The sequence below is a fragment of the Sinocyclocheilus rhinocerous genome, unplaced genomic scaffold (assembly GCF_001515625.1).
Source record: "Sinocyclocheilus rhinocerous isolate Xijiao unplaced genomic scaffold, SAMN03320098_v1.1 scaffold50, whole genome shotgun sequence".
NCBI lineage: Eukaryota > Metazoa > Chordata > Actinopteri > Cypriniformes > Cyprinidae > Sinocyclocheilus > Sinocyclocheilus rhinocerous.
Genome location: NW_015641057.1, coordinates 2,094,542 through 2,113,138, shown reverse-complemented (window position 1 = coordinate 2,113,138; position 18,597 = coordinate 2,094,542). Strand labels below are relative to the sequence as shown.

Sequence of the window (18,597 nt, the reverse complement as noted above, 5' to 3'; positions counted from 1 at the left end):
CCACAAGGCTCATGGCTTTCTCATGAGCCTGCCAAGACAGCAGTGCATGTGTGTGTTAAGGACAGTTCTGCTCTCTGTAATAACTGCATGTTTTGAGAATAATGCTGTATTTTTCAATAACCCTGTTTTCCATAAAGGCAGGGAAGAATACAAATACATGAATGCACAATTAATGCATAAATAAAAGCATTAATAATAATAATAAATGAATGAATGAATGAATTAATTAATCTCAACCTCATATTTCAAAGCCTAAAAAAACAAAAACAAACAAACAAACAACAACAAAGATATGGAGACAAACACCAACACAGAAAGAAAGAGAGGGATTGTCCTCGGTTTACCCTTTTGAGCTGACTAAAGCCCCTGGCATGTTCTGGAAAATTCCACTAGACCTACAACACAAAAACACTCTAGCACAGCCTTTCCTCTGTGTCACTGATTGACTAAAGTGAGTGATAAAACCAAAATCATAAAATTACTACAAAATCACTGGAAATCAGTGAGACCTGTTGACATTTTTTTATTTGAATAATGTGTCAGCTATATTTGTTTTTGTCTCTTGATACCTCTGACTGTTGTTTTTATTTATACTCCTTTTGTATTGAATTTTTAACATTTTGAACTAGCTTTTTGACAATAAAATACAGGCATGTTGCATTGTAGGTACAGTAAGAGCATTTGTGTCAGATTGTGAGTACGAATGTGCGTTGCATTGTGGGCAAGTGTTTCTGTGCGCCATATGGCATTGTAGCTGAAACGAGAGCCTGTGGGCTGTGCAGGTTGGCCCACCTGTAGAGATGATCTTTAAACAGACAGATCAGGATGGGTCACACTCATCCACCCATCCATTTATCTCTCCATTCATCCATCTTTACCCAACCTGCTATAACTGAACAATTACATTCACAGTAGAAAATTATTTTTCTCTCAATTCATATAGCTTTCCTGAGATGACAAAAGTAAGAAAAACTCTCATATTTCTCATTCATCTGTCCCCATTTCACCTGTCCTCATCACTCTAAACTTCCTTCTTCCTCTTACATACACAGCTTTATCTATTTGTTTTATTTTATATGATGCTCTGTTAACTCTCTTGTTCAGCCACACCTCTCCTCTCTTTCTCTCTCCATTTTGCATTTCTCCTTCACTTGTTTCTCTCTCACCCTCCATCTACTCTTCCAGCACCCTGTTCATGGAATGAATGGTTGCCGTGGAAACTGCCTCCTCCAGTGAAATCTGGTTGTGGCAGAGACACTGATGGAAACTAATACAGAATGCTCTCTTTCCAATGGCCAGATACTTCTCTCCCTTAGCAACAGAAGCAGTCACAGCCCCCTCCTCTCTGCATCTCTGTTTTCTCTTTCACTCTCCCCCTCGGTCACATTTTTTCCCTCATTGTCACTCTCTCAATCCCTTTTTCCCTTAGGCTGTCTACCTGCCCTCTGCCTCTGTCACACTGTTTCACTCTAACATTTTACCGCATTTCAGAAGAAAAAAAAAAAACAGAAAATGTGACAGACACAAAAACAAAAAGAGAGTTAGACAGAAATTGAGACAGACAGCATGCTTTATCCTATTTTCATTACTTTAATTCTGTAGATCTACGCTTTGGTAGTTTTGCCCATCTGTTTCACACACAACAAAGAGACAGAGAGAGAGAGACAGGGGCGTTGGTTTCTCCAGTGTTTTGCACGCCAGAGCTCAAAACGAAGCTCATAAAAATGCAGAAGATAAAACAACCCAGCACTACTTTACACCTCCACAGACCTACTGAGCATTCACATTATCACCTAAATTGCCGATTCTCTTGATGCTGACAACAAAACTGACGGTGTTGTCTGATTCATGTATGTAGTTTTTCTCATCTTATACTGTTTTAAAGGGTTGGTTCAGCCAAAAATCAACATGCCATAATTTACTGATCAAGCTCTCTGTCCGTCTGTCAAGCTCCAAATCTCAGCAAATACAATACAAATGGCCCATATGATTCATACGCTATACAATGTAAATTCTATGATCAATAAATCATAGCTTGGTTTTCATGACTTTGACTTATCAAATTAACAAACAATTTTTAAATAATTTTTAAGTTATATGAGATTCAGCTCATTTTTTTAAAACCACTTTAATATAATTTAAGTTAAAATGAATCATGTACATTCTACAACTGACTGAGATGTATTTCATGCCCTTTGCAGTATCCTGCAAATTTTTTTTATTATTTTATTTTTTTACGAAGAGGCATTTTATCATATTTGATTCTAAACATCTATAGTTTTTATGTTTCACATGACTGACAAACATTCTTGAACAGGCTTGAACCTAAGGAATGCAAAACTACAGCAGTGAGAAAAGTTTCAGTGAACAACCTCAGTGAACAAAAGTTTTAGTCAGTTTTACTACACAAAAATATCATATAGTTTCAGAAGATATAATATGTGACCAAGGTCCACAAAACCAGTCACAAGGGTCAATTTTTCGAAACTGAGATTTATACATCATCTGAAAGCTGAATAAATAAGCTTTCCATCGATGTATGGTTTGTTATGATAGGGCAATATTTTGGCTGAGAGACAACTATTTGAAAATCGGGAATCTGAGACTGCAAAAAAATCAAAATATTGAGAAAATCGCCTTTAAAGTTGTCCAAATGAAGTTCTTAGAAATGCATATTACTAATCAAAAATTAAGTTTTAATATATTTATGGTAGGACATTTACAAAATATCTTCATGGAACATGATCTTTACTTAATATTCTAATGATTTTTGACATAAAAGAAAAATCGATAATTTTGACCCATACAATGTATTTGTGGCTATTGCTACAAATATACCTGTGCTACTTATGACTGGATTTGTTGTCCAGGGTCACATATAGGGAAATAATAGTATGGAATACACTTATAATTTATTTAAGGAGCTTAATATAATTAAAGGTTTGCTAATTTTCTTCTTTGTGTTATATGGAAGAAAGATAGTTTGGAACAAAGAGATAGAGTATATACATTAAATAATATATAATTTTCCATTTTTGGCTGAAATAATGTGTTAAAAAGCTAAGCAGCATCTCAGACTTGGCATCTTGTGAAAGATTTGTAAACGAGACAGATAAACAGTGAACAGGAGAAAGAAAAAAGAACGAGAAAGAGATTGAGTGAGAGCGAGAGAGAGAGAGCTAAAAAATCTAAAGAGGCTTATTTCATTCATTTCCAGTCTTTGCTTTTGCAGTCATCATCAGAGACTTAATTAGAACAAATTGCTCTTTCATCACCCGAGTAATTGCGCCCGTTTTGTCCTCTCTCCCTGCTTCTCTCCCTTTCATCTTATTGAAACTAAATTACTTTCATTATTTCAAACACCTCCAGAAGTAACATCATCATTCTATCCAAGAGGGTCGAGCCTCAACCTAGACATCCGTGAGCCTCACGCGGAGTTAATTAGGAAATTAAATATTCATTAATTGGATCCGGGTTCCTACCTATGACCTTGTGACCCAGGAAATGATCCAAGACAAAATGGTAGAGAGGTTTATTGCTGCCTTCATGTCGTGTACATCATACCCCCACCACAAGAGCAAGTCTGTTTTGAAGTAATTCTAAAATGCATCACATTTGTGTAAACGGATGTTTATTTCCTCAACATAATGTTCTACAATACACCACATCAATATTATATGGCTACAAACACAAGCCTACAGCATGATGCAATTTGTTATTCTAAGCATGTTGTTGTTGATTCTGACTTAAAACGTATTTTATCTTAATATGTTTTGCCCTGATGGTTGTGGTGATCCATTTATGGGCACTTTAGAGTATGTGCAGACATCTCTGATTAATAACCAAGACTCTGTCTTCTACAGAAAGACAGGTGATTCTTCAATTATTTGGAGTGCGAGAAAGAGACTAGATGGGCAAAATAGGAATGGAATCTAATATTGTGGATTAATTACCATGAGCGGACATCTCCACAGCGAGTGAAAAAGAATGTGTGCGTGTTTGTGTTGAAATACTCTGAGCTGACCATTATTAATATTCATCTCCTAATCGAGTCATCTCTCTGTGCATTCGCCACGCTCTCTCGGTCGCCGCTTTGTACTGAGCTTCTCTTTCTTGCTTTTGCAGATAACCTCCGCATCCCCTGACTGTGTCATTTCCTCTTTCAGCTGATAAACTGGATTTATGCTTGATCTGGTCAGAGCTGTGGAAATCTGTGTCACACTCTTCTTCATCACGTAGCTGTGATAGGCCACCTGAGCGAGCTAAACGCATATAATCCAACATTAAAACCAGGGGATTCCACTGTGATCAGACTGTGGGAAAATGTACAATATGCACAATAGCAGTTTTAAAGGGATAGTTCACACCAACATTTTGCATCTTTTACTCACCATCGTGTTGTTTCAGCTTTGTTTTAATATCATTATACCATGAAACACAAAATGAGACATGAAGCATAAAATCTAAATAAAAATGTAAACTGTTGTTTAAAATTTAAACAGACTTACAATCTCTTATTTACTACACAATTAAAGAGGAGAGTGATTCACTACCAAGCTCCAAAAACAGAAAAAGTGCAACAACAGTAGTTTATCTACTATATCAGGGGTGCCCATCCCTGTTCCTGGAGATCTACCTTCCTGCAGAGTTTAGCTCCAACCCTGATCAAACACACCTGAACCAACTAATTAGGATCTGAAGGAGCACTTGATAATTACAGACAGGTGTGTTTGATAAGGGTTGGAACGGAACTCTGCAGGAAGGTAGATCTCCAGGACCAGGGTTGGGCACTCCTGTACTATATATTACCAAAGACCGCCAATTTATTCCTATAAATCTCCAAAATAATGTTATTATTTACAGATCATTTTCCCCTCCAGTCCAACATGAGGTTGAGCAAATGATGACGATAAATCTTAATTTTTGGTACATTAACACAATTTTTGAGTGGGCTGCTTCCATTATGAATTCATATTTACGGTTACTACTCAACATAGCACAAAAAGGCAGATTGTGGAATCACTAATGTATTGCAGTGGTTTCTGAGTTGCTCCCTGAACTACTCAGCTAGGTTTCCTAAAGAAGCCTCATGTAGGTCATATTCCTTATATCCTGCATGACTGCAGCAGCTCGGCTCAGCAAAAGAGGCCAACGCAGAGGAGACTGCAGGGAAAGAAGCATGCAAGTGAAAGAATGATGTGAGACAGAAAAGAAGAGAGTGATAGTCTAGATCGGGACAGGGGTAGATGATAGATGGTCCTGAGGGGTAATATCAGTGAAACTGTGAAAGGCAGTGTTACAGTCCTGCCAGGACACCCAGAGGAAAATTGTATTGCTCAGTGGTTCTCTAGATCTGAAGACTTAATATGGGTTTTCAGTTTTTTCATTTAAGTATCAACATGGACTACAATCTTAATAATAAAGGTGCTTAAAAGGTTCTTCACAGCGATACCATAGAAGAACGATTTTTGGTTCCACAAAGAACCATTCAGTCAAAGGTTCTTTAAAGAACCATCTCTTTCTTACCTTTTTATAATCTGAAGAACCTTCTTTCACAACAAAGAACCTTTTGTGAAACAGAAAGGTTCTTCAGATGTTAAAGGTTCTTTATGGAACCATTTAGACAAAAAGGTTCTTCTATGGCATCATGAAGCACCTTTATTTTTTAAGAGTGTAAGATGTTTCTCACAAAAAAATAGAGTTGAGTAAAGTTGAGTATAGAGCTATAAAGTCAATGTGGATAGCAGCTCAGATCATCAGGAATTTCAATTTAGTTCAATCTCTTCTCAAGGCAAAACTCAAGAAGAGGAAACAGAGAAGCATTTGAGAAGTGAACAACTCTATTTGATATCAATCTGATTAGAGAAACAACTAAGAAATGAAAGATCTAATTTTAAAATGTTTAATTTCTTCAAGAGTGTGTCTGCCATAGAGAGTTTAGATTCTATATCTTACCAGGAGCACTGGAGACGGTGGGCCAGTTCTGAACCAGAACTCCTTGAGCACCCTGCATCACGGATGACTCCTCCATATGGACCGAACTGTACACAAACAAAGGAGAAAGTTTTTTCAAATGAAATCTATTATTTCACCTTTAAAAAAAAAAAAAAAAAAAATCTTGTTTTGATTTAAATACAACATTGAAAAGCTGTGAGCTTTGTTAAATTAATACTAATAAAAGGTTTCAAGATTAGTACTACTACTACTATGAAGGATCATTATTTAAAATTCTGCTCTATTTATGGGTTTCCTATATCAAAAACTAAGATATTCTTTACAGCAATGCACATTTTTTTCATACTCAAATTGTCTCAGATCCCACTCTATGAGAAAAGATTTGTCTGTAGATAATGTCCTAGATTATAAAGGACAATGTGTGGCATGAAAATAGGGTTTATTTTTGACCTAGGCTGAATGATTGAGCGTGGGCATATGCAGGTCTTCTGTGAGAATTGGAATCTAGAAGCTTGGATTAGAGATTAAGGATTAGGTCATGCTCCTCTCTGCAGTCACACTACCTCTGAGATTAAATTTTACACTCCTGGGCAAATTTCACACCAAAGACATTATTTCTCTCACACACACACACACACACACACACACACACGTAATTTGTGCAGTTGATCATCCTGCTTCAATCATTCATATTACGGAAGTAAAATGTGTTGCAAACTCCATTTTATGTTGACTCTATATACACCCACATTTGTGTCTGCATCAGGAAAAAGCCTTAAAATCACCAGTGGCAGAAAATCAAACCAAGCAGGAGAATTCTGTTACTCTTAGAAAAGGGTGTTATCACTTGAAATGTGAATTTTAAAATACAAGAATTAATATGGTGTGACATTTCTAATATTTGCAATCAACCAGTAATCAGGTAAAACCCATCCAAAATTATCCAAAGACAGAAAGCATGCAGAACAGAGGGGGCTGGGTGGAAAACCACCATTTAGTTGCCCCCTCTCTCTCCTTCTCTGATGAATGTTTGCAGTCCAAGGTCAGGCGGTTACTGCTGCTATTACATGCTGTGTGTGTGTGTGTGTGTGTGTGTGTGGAAGCCATTTCAAAGAGCTGTGAAGCAGCAGTCAGTAAGGCTAATACATTATTAATGAGAAACACTGGACCAAATACATGATCCTCAGCTAATGTTCAAACATTCTCCTTCTCGCTTTCTCTCTGTCTGCCTCTCCTTCCCCTGCTCATTTCTGCCTGCGTATCAATGTCATTGCTTTCTCCACTGATCATGTCGCTGTTTAACATGCAAAAAGCTATTTTTGCATAAACCTGTTTGACTCTGGTGTAAATAAATAAATTTAGGAGAGTAATGATAAGATAAAGGTAATGTTTGCCCTTGCAAATCTCACTCTAATTGTCTTTAACACATTGCTATGAGGTTGCTAGGGTGTTGCGATTTAAATAATTCTGATCTCTGGATATGGTTTGGAACCCTATGAATCTTAAAAAACGTTCTTATCACTTATTAAAGTAACAGCAGCAAGTCATGTCACAAACTATTTTGCATGTCAAAAAAATAATACTTGGGATTTAGGGTTTGTTTAAATTCTAAACTCTAAAAATGAGCAATAGTAAATATTATTAATAAGAAGCCACTGGCTTTACAAAGAAACTACCAATGAAAGCCTTACAGATTTGCCTTAAGACAGAGAAAGCAAGAGCATCATAAAACTGAAATTAATTTTGCAGCGGTTTCTTCAAGTACATAAATTGTGAGACAGGAATCTGATTTAATGCATGAGAATGATTTGCGTGGCTACATTAGCTCTCATTAAACCTTGCTGTAATTAGGAGGGAATCAGTGTACCACTAATGAAGATCGGAGGTCATTCAGTCACACACACAGCCCTGGCATATGTGAACTTGCTGCCCAGTCTGTTGTCTGCAATGTCCTTCGTTGCCATCGTTTTGCCAACATGGCCGCAGGCAATACTTCAATCGCCGCATGTGACCTACTTCTGCTTCCACGGAAATTGTCGCTGTACAGCTGTACTGGTCATTCAGTGGCTGCTACATCTATATCAGACCATTGGTTGATTCACAATGAGTGGTGGATAATATCCTTATAGTATGCAGCACGGTCCAGTGGTTTATAGGTAATGTAATGTCTGTGCACATGAGTTTCCAAGATCACATCAACATCAGTTGTTTTCATAGGTAACTATAAAACAACTGAAATGTATGGAAACATTTTACCGTCCATAAAATTTCTGTAATTCACTGTCTTGTAATATGTCTTTCTTGCCTTCCATTCACCAGATTCATCCATTTAAAGAAGTCATTATTATACATTTTAAGTAGTAGTTTTCCTGTGGTTGACATATAATCTTTATTATTACATATTTTGTGTCAAAACAGAACGAATGTAGTTTGTGATAATTCCTCCTCAACTTTGGTACAATGAACACAGAAAGCAAATTTACTTACTGTTTTAGTGCTGTCAAACGATTAATCGCGATTTATCACATCCAAAAGAAACGTTTTTGTTTACATAAAATATGTGTGTACTGTGTATATTTATTATGTATATATAAATACAAACACATGCATGTATATATTTAAGAAAAAAATATGTTATGGTTATATATTAAAAATATAAATTTAATAATATAAATATAAATATTTACATGTATATGTAAATATTTTCAAAATATATACTGTATGTGCGTGTATTTATATATACATTATAAGTATACACAGTACATACACATATTATGTAAACAAGAACTTTTATTTTGGATGCGATTAGTTGTGATTAATCGTTTGACAGCACTATACTATTTATTTATTTATCCTTTTAAAGTAATAGTGTATATTCAGCAGATGACAACAAAAAGACAACAAAACCAATGCAGTCTTACCTTTGCATGCCTGCTCTGAGGGATGCTGAATATCTCCAGTCTGTATTGGGAGCTTTAGGCTGAGAAAGACAAAGACAGAAAAAGAGAGAAAGAGATGACATTAAGCACTGGGGTGGATCAAATAACCAATATCATCTCATTAATTAATCATGCTTGAGTGTAGTCATATGGTCATGATGGCTGCAGGACTCTGGCTTTTGAGGAAAGGGTTAGAGTTGGGGCAAGATTTCATCCATGTCTTAAACATACACATTGTTACCCTCACACAGACACACAAACATTAATGCCAATTTGAGATGCTCATCATCCAAAACAAGATTTCAACCAACCATTCAAACAAATGAGATGAATCAGGGTAATAAAACCCTAAAGGAGCAGTAACAGAAGGGTGAGATCAGTTTGAATGAGTCTCCTCAGGGAGAAGGAAACTGATGCATATTGGCAGTTAAAATGTACAAGGTGAGTGAATGTCATGAAACCTTTCAAGAACATGTCTAGGTCACATTTCATTCCAAAATCAAAAGAACAAAAACAAGACACTGCATCTTGCTTAAAGGAAATTAAGCTTATTTTAGTACCATAAAGACTTATGGCATTGCAACATTATTGTCAGCAATGAGAATATGGAAGAAATGCTTGCTTGTCATTAAATGTCCCAATGCAAAGAGAAAAAAAAAACTAAGGATCCTAAAACAGAAATTCTTGAGTCACTCTCCATAAGTGCATAAATGAAAATGTAAAATAGATTTTCTTTATGCAAAATTGGAATATAAAATACTAAAATATTTTTCCCATCTAATTTTAGGGTGAATCTTTATGTTTACCTAGGTGTGGTATGATACGCCCTTTGCCCCTTTACAATCAATGTAAAATCTCCTTGTATTTAAAAGGCACAGTAGGACATTTCAGCTTGTATTTTGCTGCCCAGATTTTCAGTACTATCAACTTTTATATACAAAAAAAGGCAGGCATAGCATCTGTGCTCCCTACCGGTCCTTTTGTCACCCATTTTCCCTCTCACAAACATCTCCTGGAGGACATTTATCAATGTGAAATCCAATTCAAAATGTAATCAGCAGGGCCTGCTTTTCCTCCACACAACACACAAACATCCATCATACAACCCTGCAAGACAACTACTATACACACCAGCTAGTAGTCATGCACAAAAACATCACATACTAACACTGATGTTCAACCTATCATGAACCTTTCATAGATGGTATACAAACTGTCAAATAAAGCATTTTATAAAGAAAGGCTGAATATCAATCAGTTTCAAATAAATGCACCAGGTCTGTAATGACCACATTTCAATGGCCAAACCTTTAATATCAAAGGGGAAAACATGTAAAAAAATAAATAAATAAATAAATTTAAACGCAAAAATGCAACAACAAAATAACAAACCCAGAGGGTTTAAAATGTTTTTAACCATCTGATACACTAACTGTTTTACAGTAAATAAGCATATGCAGGAGGAAGACTTTTGAAAGATTATTGTCTTAAACCCTTTTAAGAAATTAAAGACATTCAGATAAAGTGAATATGGGTAACAGAGAAGGTTACTGAGCAAAGAAACTGGTGATCTGTTTTTATTCACCTCACAGGTCTTTGATTTATCACTGTGTGTGTGTGTGTAGCAGATAATGAGCTCAGTCTGATCTCGTCTCACTAGCAGTTCCTTACTCTTCTTTTCCTTATTTTCTCTCTCTTTCAGTTCCCTTCTGAGTGGACACACCTCGCCTAGATACAGCATTTGCACCTCTGCACCAACCAATCAAAATCCTTCCGTCCTTTTCTTTCCAAACCGAACCAGCCAATAAGCCACCAGAAACGCGGAGCTCAGTTCCACTGCCACTTAATCACACACAGGGAGAACAAACATGACTGACATTTAATGAGAACAGCTGAAATGAGCCAGTAATTACTTCACAAATAAGAGGCGCTCACACAGAGAAACTGTTTTCACATCCAGTAATCCTTGAAACACTCACAACCCAATCAACAACACAACATAAATGCGATTATGAACGTGGTTTTGCGCAGCTTCTCATTGAACTAAGGCTCTGTGTAGTAAATGCTGCTCCATCTGAAAGCACGCAATTTACAGCTGATTACAGAACCGGCTTTACTGACAAGATGTGCATGAATATCGCATGCGATTTATCGTGCAGCCCTAATTTACAGTGGAAGCTATGGTCAATCTAACAGGGTTTACCAACACAGAAAGAGAGTGGTTCCTTTCATAAAATAAAACAAAACATAAAATCTTTCATTTCTAACCACCATTATTCTGGACAGTGATTATTATTGGATTCTCTCAAATTTCCAGAGATTTACCCATCTAATAGCAAGTCTGTATGTGTACAATGTAATATTTAAAGGAGATCTTAACACATTTGACATGTAAAGAAAATCAACGAAACTTATACAAAAGAATGACTATCTATCTATCCATCTATCTATCTATCCATCTATCCATCCATCTATCTATCCATCTATCTATCTATCTATCCATCTATCCATCCATCATCAGAGGACCAATCATGCTAACCTGTGTTGACAGATTAAAGGCCTAGCAATTGGTTTTGGTGGATGATGTCCAACATGAAGCTGTGTAACCAAACTGATGCTAGACTGCAAAGTCTCTCTAGAGAGATTTAAGTGTGGGTACAGAGAAACTGGAGTGTTGTTTGAGCTTCACACCTCTAAATATAAACACACCCAGCTGTCCTAAAACAGCGCACTGCAGAACAGGCTGGAGAGAGGGAGGGTGAGAGAACAAGCATGAGAGAGGGAAGGAGAGGAGAAAAATAGAGCTGCAAGGCTGATGCCAAGATAACTGAACCCTGATGAGGCCACTGTCCGAGAAAACAAAGAACTCATGAGAATCAACATCTGAACTCTTTCTCATGAGAAACTCAGGGAAAAAAAGAGTTTATTTATATTAAATAACATTTATATTAACCCTTAAAACACACAGCAATGAAGTGCAAAATTTTAAATAAAGGTAAAACACCTGTACCTGAACCACCAAAAAAAAAAAAAAACAATACAGAAAATTCTATGAACTGAGCAGAGCTTTTTTTAACAGTGTACTGTATGCAATTCTCACACAAATTACTTCATGTATGTACATGAGATGCATCTTCCCACATAAATCAAAGAAGAATCCTCACCACTCACAACTGATGTGCCAAAATCATTATAACAAGCAAACAATAATGTTTGGTAAATTGATGGTTTATCTGGATATTAAAATGAGGGTAGTAAAAGTTTCATGAAATCAGAAAAAAGATCTCTCATACAATCACTGTGTGTAGTTCTCATTACCAGGTAAATGCTTCTAAATTCTTATTCTTTTTGGATGTTTTATATGATTGACCAATGCTTTACATTGTCTGAACTGGATTTTGAATAATGTTGATTACCTGGTGAATAAATTGTCATGTTTGGATTAATTCTGAATTACTCTGAAATTATTTTCTCAAGTAGATAAAGTGAAGGTCTATGTTACAGTAAATCTGCGTCCAGTGTTCAGTACATACTAGATTTCAGGTTAGATAGAGCAGGTGGGATTCTAGGTGGACGCAGCAGGTGGGATTCTTGATTTCTGACTAACTGCTTGACTTGCTAAGCTGTTATGCAGTCGCGTTCACTCTAGGGGGCTAGACAAAACTACTATTGAATTAAATAGCAAGCATGGGCGCATTAAATAATATTAGTCATAATCTCTGGCTAATGATCAGACTGGTGAGTTTGCAACCATGAGATCCGTGTTAATGGCAGTGCATGACTTTGAGCAACATAGATTCCTAATGAACAAGTAAAATATAAAGTAACGAGTTCAATAGAATGATCAAACATTTATCTAAATTTGATTATCGAAAACTGATAAAAGGAAATTAAAGGAAAGACAGTTACACACAGGAATCCTTCTGCCACACCAATGGCTACCATCTTTGGACCAGTGGGTGGTCGCAACAGAGCGCTTCTCTCTAAATTCATAACTGATGAAATGCAATGTAATGACAGCTGTAAACAAGTGGAAAGAGAGTCTGATACCCTAAATCATCTGCACACGCATACATTCTGCAGTTCACACTGAAGGCTGCTGCTGTGAATTAATGAGGCACAAAAAGAAAAAGAAAAAATGCTCCAATATAACAGGATCCATTACTGAGCCCTGGTATACACCAAGCAAAACACCTGTTCTTTCCACTGCTGAAACAGGCCTGTAGCGTTAATGCAAAAAGTCAGCAATACAACTAACAACTTCACTAAACTGTAAATATTTTTTCAAAGTTTTAAATAAAAAATATTTTTGGAGTATGTATTACTTGTGTCCCATTGTAATAAATTGTGAAATTTACTCGCAATTTCTGAGTGAAAACTGTTTCTACACCAATTTAGTGTGTGAGTGTGTGTATATTTGGAAGCAAAACAAAAAAATGTTGGGGCTACTCCTAAATCATCAACACATCTGAGGGTGAAAAGGTACCACATTACTGAAGAGAAGATAATTTCTCCTCTCTTTATGCATGGATGAGGCGGATAGATGGATGAGTCACTTAAAGGATGTTATAACAGTGTGGGCACTGCACACACCTGTATTGCCGTAGCATCGGGCATGCTCAGTCTGCGCACAAACTGCCCACTCTGTCCTGTGAAGAAACGGTCTGCCCCCGAGCCCCAAGTCCCACTCAACGGCCGACCCGTATTGTAGAACATAAAGGTGTCACTTCCTGAGGTGGCGGTCAGGCAGGTCTTATAGCAGTATGTTTTGGTTAAAGAGCCATTTCCTCGGACCTCAATGTAGTGTGGTTCCACTTTCAGGTCTCTCCGCATCACCGCAGACTGTTGCTGGACTGTGACCCCGCCAGCAGCGCCACCACCTCCACCTGCGGCTCCACCTCCTCCACCACCTGCAGCCACACTACCACCTCCACCGTCTTTGGGTGCCTTCTTCACTGTAGTCTTCTTTTTCTTCTTGGACCCACAGCAAGGTGAGCAGGAGCAAGCATCTGGGTGGCTGCAGTAGGCATGGCAGCGAACAATTGCTAGGACGAAGATGGTGAGCAAGAAAACAAAGGTGGTTGCACTCAGGGCAATGATAAGATAGAGGGTTACATGGGAGAATATCATTGTGCCGTGTGGCCTGATAATGCGTTTTGGGTCTGGGGCCACTTTGGGTGGGAGCTCCATAACGGCAATGTTGATTGTTGTAGATGCAGAGCGGGGAGGCAAACCATGATCTCGTACATGCACTGTGAGGCTAAATACAGTAGAATTGTCCTCGTTTACTCGCCGTGTTGTGCGGATTTCACCTGTGTACTCATGCACCTTAAACACGTCCAATTCCAGCGGGTGATGGAGGCTGTATAGCAACCAGGCATTTTCTCCAGCATCTAAGTCCCAAGCCAGGACACGGGAAACAAGGACTCCAGCCTCTGAGTTACGCAAAATAGTCTCTGTGGAGTGTGAGCCGTTTGCCGCTGGGAGAACAAATTGCGGGCTGTGGTCGTTGGAGTCCATGATGTAAATATAAACAGTTGCCACTCTGCTCAAAGGTGGCACACCGTTGTCTTGAGCTTTAACCTGGAAATGAAACTCACGCAACTTCTCGAAGTCAAACGATCGCAGTGCATACACCTCACCTGAGGCAGGTTTGACAGAAACATACGATGCCACTGAAATACCATGGTTGTTGTCATTTAGGACATTGTATGTGATGCGAGCGTTCTCACCGGCATCAGGATCTGTTGCCTTGACTATGCACAAAGGTGCACTGGGTGCATTGTTTTCTGAGACATAAACAGTGTATGAAGTCTGTTCAAAACGTGGTGGATTGTCGTTTACGTCTGCCACTTCTACTCGTACCGTCATTGACGATGAAAGAGGTGGCGTTCCACCATCCGTGGCTGTAACTGTGACGTTGTATGATGCTATTGTCTCCCGGTCCAGGAAGGCAGAGGTAACAATGGTGTAATGGTTTCGGAATGATTTGATTTTAAAAGGTAGATTTGGGGGGATGATGTCCAAGCTGACCTGCTTGTTTTGTCCAGAGTCTTTGTCATTTATGCTTATTAAAGCCACCACAGTGTCTGCACGAGCGTCCTCCCGAACTGGACTGGAGAGTGAGGAGAGCACAATCTCAGGAGGGTTATCATTCACATCCAGCACCTCCACCACCACTTTACAGTGTACTGCTACGGCCCCTTGGCCTCTATCTGCTGCCTGGATATACATCTCATAGCTGTTGGTTTCTTCATAGTCCACATTGCTTTTAACTCTAATTTCTCCACTGTCTGTGTCTACAGAAAACACCTGCCTCACTCTATCTGGCGTGTAAGAGCTAAATGAGTAATACACCTCCCCATTGGAGCCCTCATCTCTATCTGTGGCGTTTAATTTAATTACCAGCGCGCCAACAGGAGAGTCTTCCCGCAGTTTCACTTTGTATACGGAACTGCCGAAGACTGGCACGTTGTCATTTGTATCCAAAACGCGCACGTTGATTTTAGCTGTGCCTGAGCGCGGAGGAGATCCGCCGTCAGTAGCGGTGAGTAGAAACTGGTGCGACTGCAAAAGCTCACGGTCGAAAGGCTTTTTCAGCACGAGCTCTATGTGTTTTCCGTCCGCAGGTGGTTTGGTTGAATCGAGCGCCAGGTGTTCGTTTGAGGTGAGGCGATAATGGCGCACGGAATTTGAGGCGTCGTCAGAATCCTGCGCGCCCTCAATGGAAAACCGCGCGCCTGGCTGTGCGCCCTCGGAGATCTCCAACTGGTACTCGTCTCGCGGGAAAAGCGGCGAGTTGTCATTTGCATCCAAAATCTCAACATCCACGTTGTGCTGTTCAAATGGGTTTTCTAACACCACGTCGAGACTAAGCGTGCAGGTGCCGCTGAATTCACAGAGCGTTTCGCGGTCAATCCGGTCGCTTATAACAAGCTTACCAGTTTTGTGGTTGATGCTGAAGTATCGCCTCGCACTGTCGGAGCTGATTCTGATCCGACGAGCCGAAAGCTTTCGCAGATCCAGCCCGAGATCCCGAACAAGATCACCAACGACAGTGCCGCTCTCCAGCTCCTCCTGAATGTTGTAGCGTATTTGTGCATTTGTAAGGACACTTAGTACAACAATGAAGAAACAAAAACAAAGAGGCACGTTCTCTTTTATGCAGCTACATCGCCCTGCAACAGCCATCGCAAGCTGGCAACATTCACAGACGGATTAAAAACCGCTTTCCGCCTTAAGAGCTCCCCGCGCAACAGCTCCAAACCACGGCATCCACAAAACGGGCGGACTATGTGCAGGATGACCAAAGCCTCCGCTGCGCTGCCTTTTTAAACAGACATTTTCCTGCTTCATCCATGTTCTCTCTTTTGTTTGCGCCCCAGCTCTTTTTTCTTCTCTCCTCTCCGCGAAGCTGACTCTTGTTTCCCCTCACAAGGGTGCTGCCTATCGCTCCCTCTCTCTCTCCTGTCCCCCTCCCTTACCCTGTGCAGTACAGGCGGGGGATGGGAGCAACGCGCTCTAACCAGCGCAGCTCACTGCATTTCAGTACCTCCGAACAAAAACATCGACAAACCTATTAACAACCAGATGCGCCACGAAGAATAAAAAAACACAAGTATAGTAAGAAAATGATCGCTTTCTCTCGCCTTTTACAGCATTCGTCTTGTTTTCAAAACATTCTCATTAATATCGATTTAAAACAAGGCTGCATTCATTCACAGAGACAGTGCCACCGCCCTTTTTTCATTGTCTCCTCTTCTCAGCGCACAGCTGAGGTGACTAGATGGGATTCTGTACAGAAAATTGCTCACATTAAATGACATTTCACCTACATACGAACGACGAATTATATTTTATCACAACAACATATTTGACTTTTGAACATATACATTTGATTTGCAATGTCCTGACTAGTTTGTTCTCGCCTTTCATTTCAGAAAGCCATCTCACTTCTCACTGTCTATGCATTAGATACTGCTGACAGCCTTTATAGTTAGCCGTCATCATTCACTCGCTGGCCACTCACTCGCTCTTCCTGCTGTCCCCAAAACTGACAGATTAAATTGTCACCGATTACAAATGGAGCATCTCTGACTGCTTTGCCTCCCCCACACATTTCCTTCCACTCTCTCTCTCTCTCTCTCTCCTCTTTTGCTTTTAACATGGGGCTCATTCACTCGTTCATTTTTATGTACAACACAGGTGCAGGGATAAACGTTCTGATGCAAGCCAGCCCACCAACATAATGCCACTTTCCTCTCCTGTGAACAAGAAAAAAAGTGCACACATACACATGCAATTTCGCCACATTTTTCCAATTGATAATCAACAGCAAACCAGAGGAATATAAAAAATGAGGCAAACGCAACAAAGCGATTCATCCTAAGGATGCAACATGAGAAATGCTGCAATACAAAGTTACAAGAAAAAAAAAAACAGAAAAAAACAGGCTAAAATAGAGATAAAAGAAAGTATAAAAGAATAAGCAGAAAATTCCCTTTCTTTTTTTAAAATAAATATATAGAGTTAGGGATGCTAACGGTAAAGATGACGGTTCGAGAAAGTGATTTTGAGCCACGGGGCGCCGCTCATTTACCAAACGCAGGCATTATTAGTTTAAGACATCCAAAGAGCCATAACAAATCAAAGATATAAAAAGCAAACTAAAATACCGCACATTCCTAATACGGGTTGTGGGTGCAGTTCTGTTGCAGGCCTTTTGATGCCAAGTTTCAAACGAATAACGGTACCTCACAGGAACCAATAAAACTCCTTAATTAATCAAGGCCAGGTGGGAAGTTACATCAGACCGCCAACAGTCCTGACACTGTATCTATTAATGTCCACTGGGGCTATTAGATATCCATTGGAAGCTATAAACTCTGGGCAGTGTATTTGTCTCTCTCTCTTTCCAGTCAGACATTAGCACACATCTCACACAGCTCACGCTGTCTCTGGGCAGAAGTGGATGGATTTTCACGGTGTATTGCAATGCGACTACGAATGACGGTTAATGATGACTTGAAACGATGATGACCTGAGCTCATGTAAATTCAATTAAAAACAGGAATTCGATTCGATTATAATGTCTCTTTCGTCTAATGTGATAAGCACGACGAGTAATCGCCTAAGGCGGTCCTAAACACCTGCCTACCTTTTGTAGCCAAGACTTGAAGGTATGTGACTACACAGAAATAAACCTACCCTGACAAATATTTACTTGATTAAAAAATGTGACAACTAGCGATGTTGACGACAAGTGATGTCTGGCAGGCTTTGCTGTACAAACAGCAGTGCTATGTTTAGGGTGATGTTTAGACGGAATGACCTAAAAGAAACTGGTGCTTTGAGTCATCATACCACAGGCGAGTAAAAGCTCCCCCACATTCCACCATTTCTCGCCTCAGCTCTCCTCTCTCTGCCTCTGGAGAATCCGCGCGCCCACGACAAGACAGAACGCAGCGACGCGCTCTGATCAGAACGGTGTTTAGAAGAAAGACAGACAGAGAGCGAGCGAGCGAGCGAGAGAGAGGGTCCAAAACCTCTTTATTGCTTTAAAACAAAATCAAAATCAAAAACAAAAACAATACAACCAGTTCAAACAATTCCAAAGTACATAGTAAATATACACAGTATATATATATATAAATACTGTATATATATATATATATATATAGAGAGAGAGAGAGAGAGAGAGAGA

At 39.1% G+C, this 18,597-nt stretch overlaps 1 protein-coding gene across 3 annotated transcripts in view; it reads right to left on the bottom strand.

The window, feature by feature from the left end:
- LOC107754492 (protocadherin alpha-C2-like) overlaps positions 1–18,597 on the bottom strand; it is a 39,266-nt gene that overhangs the window by 4,365 nt on the left and 16,304 nt on the right. For 2 of the 3 annotated variants that reach the window (XM_016570965.1, XM_016570966.1), the window contains exons 1-3: positions 13,488–16,344; positions 8,877–8,935; positions 5,956–6,041 (exon numbers count right to left, since the gene is read on the bottom strand). In XM_016570965.1, coding sequence (XP_016426451.1) covers positions 5,956–6,041; positions 8,877–8,935; positions 13,488–16,085 — 2,743 coding nt within the window. In that variant the 5' untranslated portion in view covers positions 16,086–16,344. Of the gene's footprint in view, positions 1–5,955; positions 6,042–8,876; positions 8,936–13,487; positions 16,345–18,597 lie in introns of those variants that run through there. The other variant, XM_016570967.1, reaches the window with a different exon arrangement.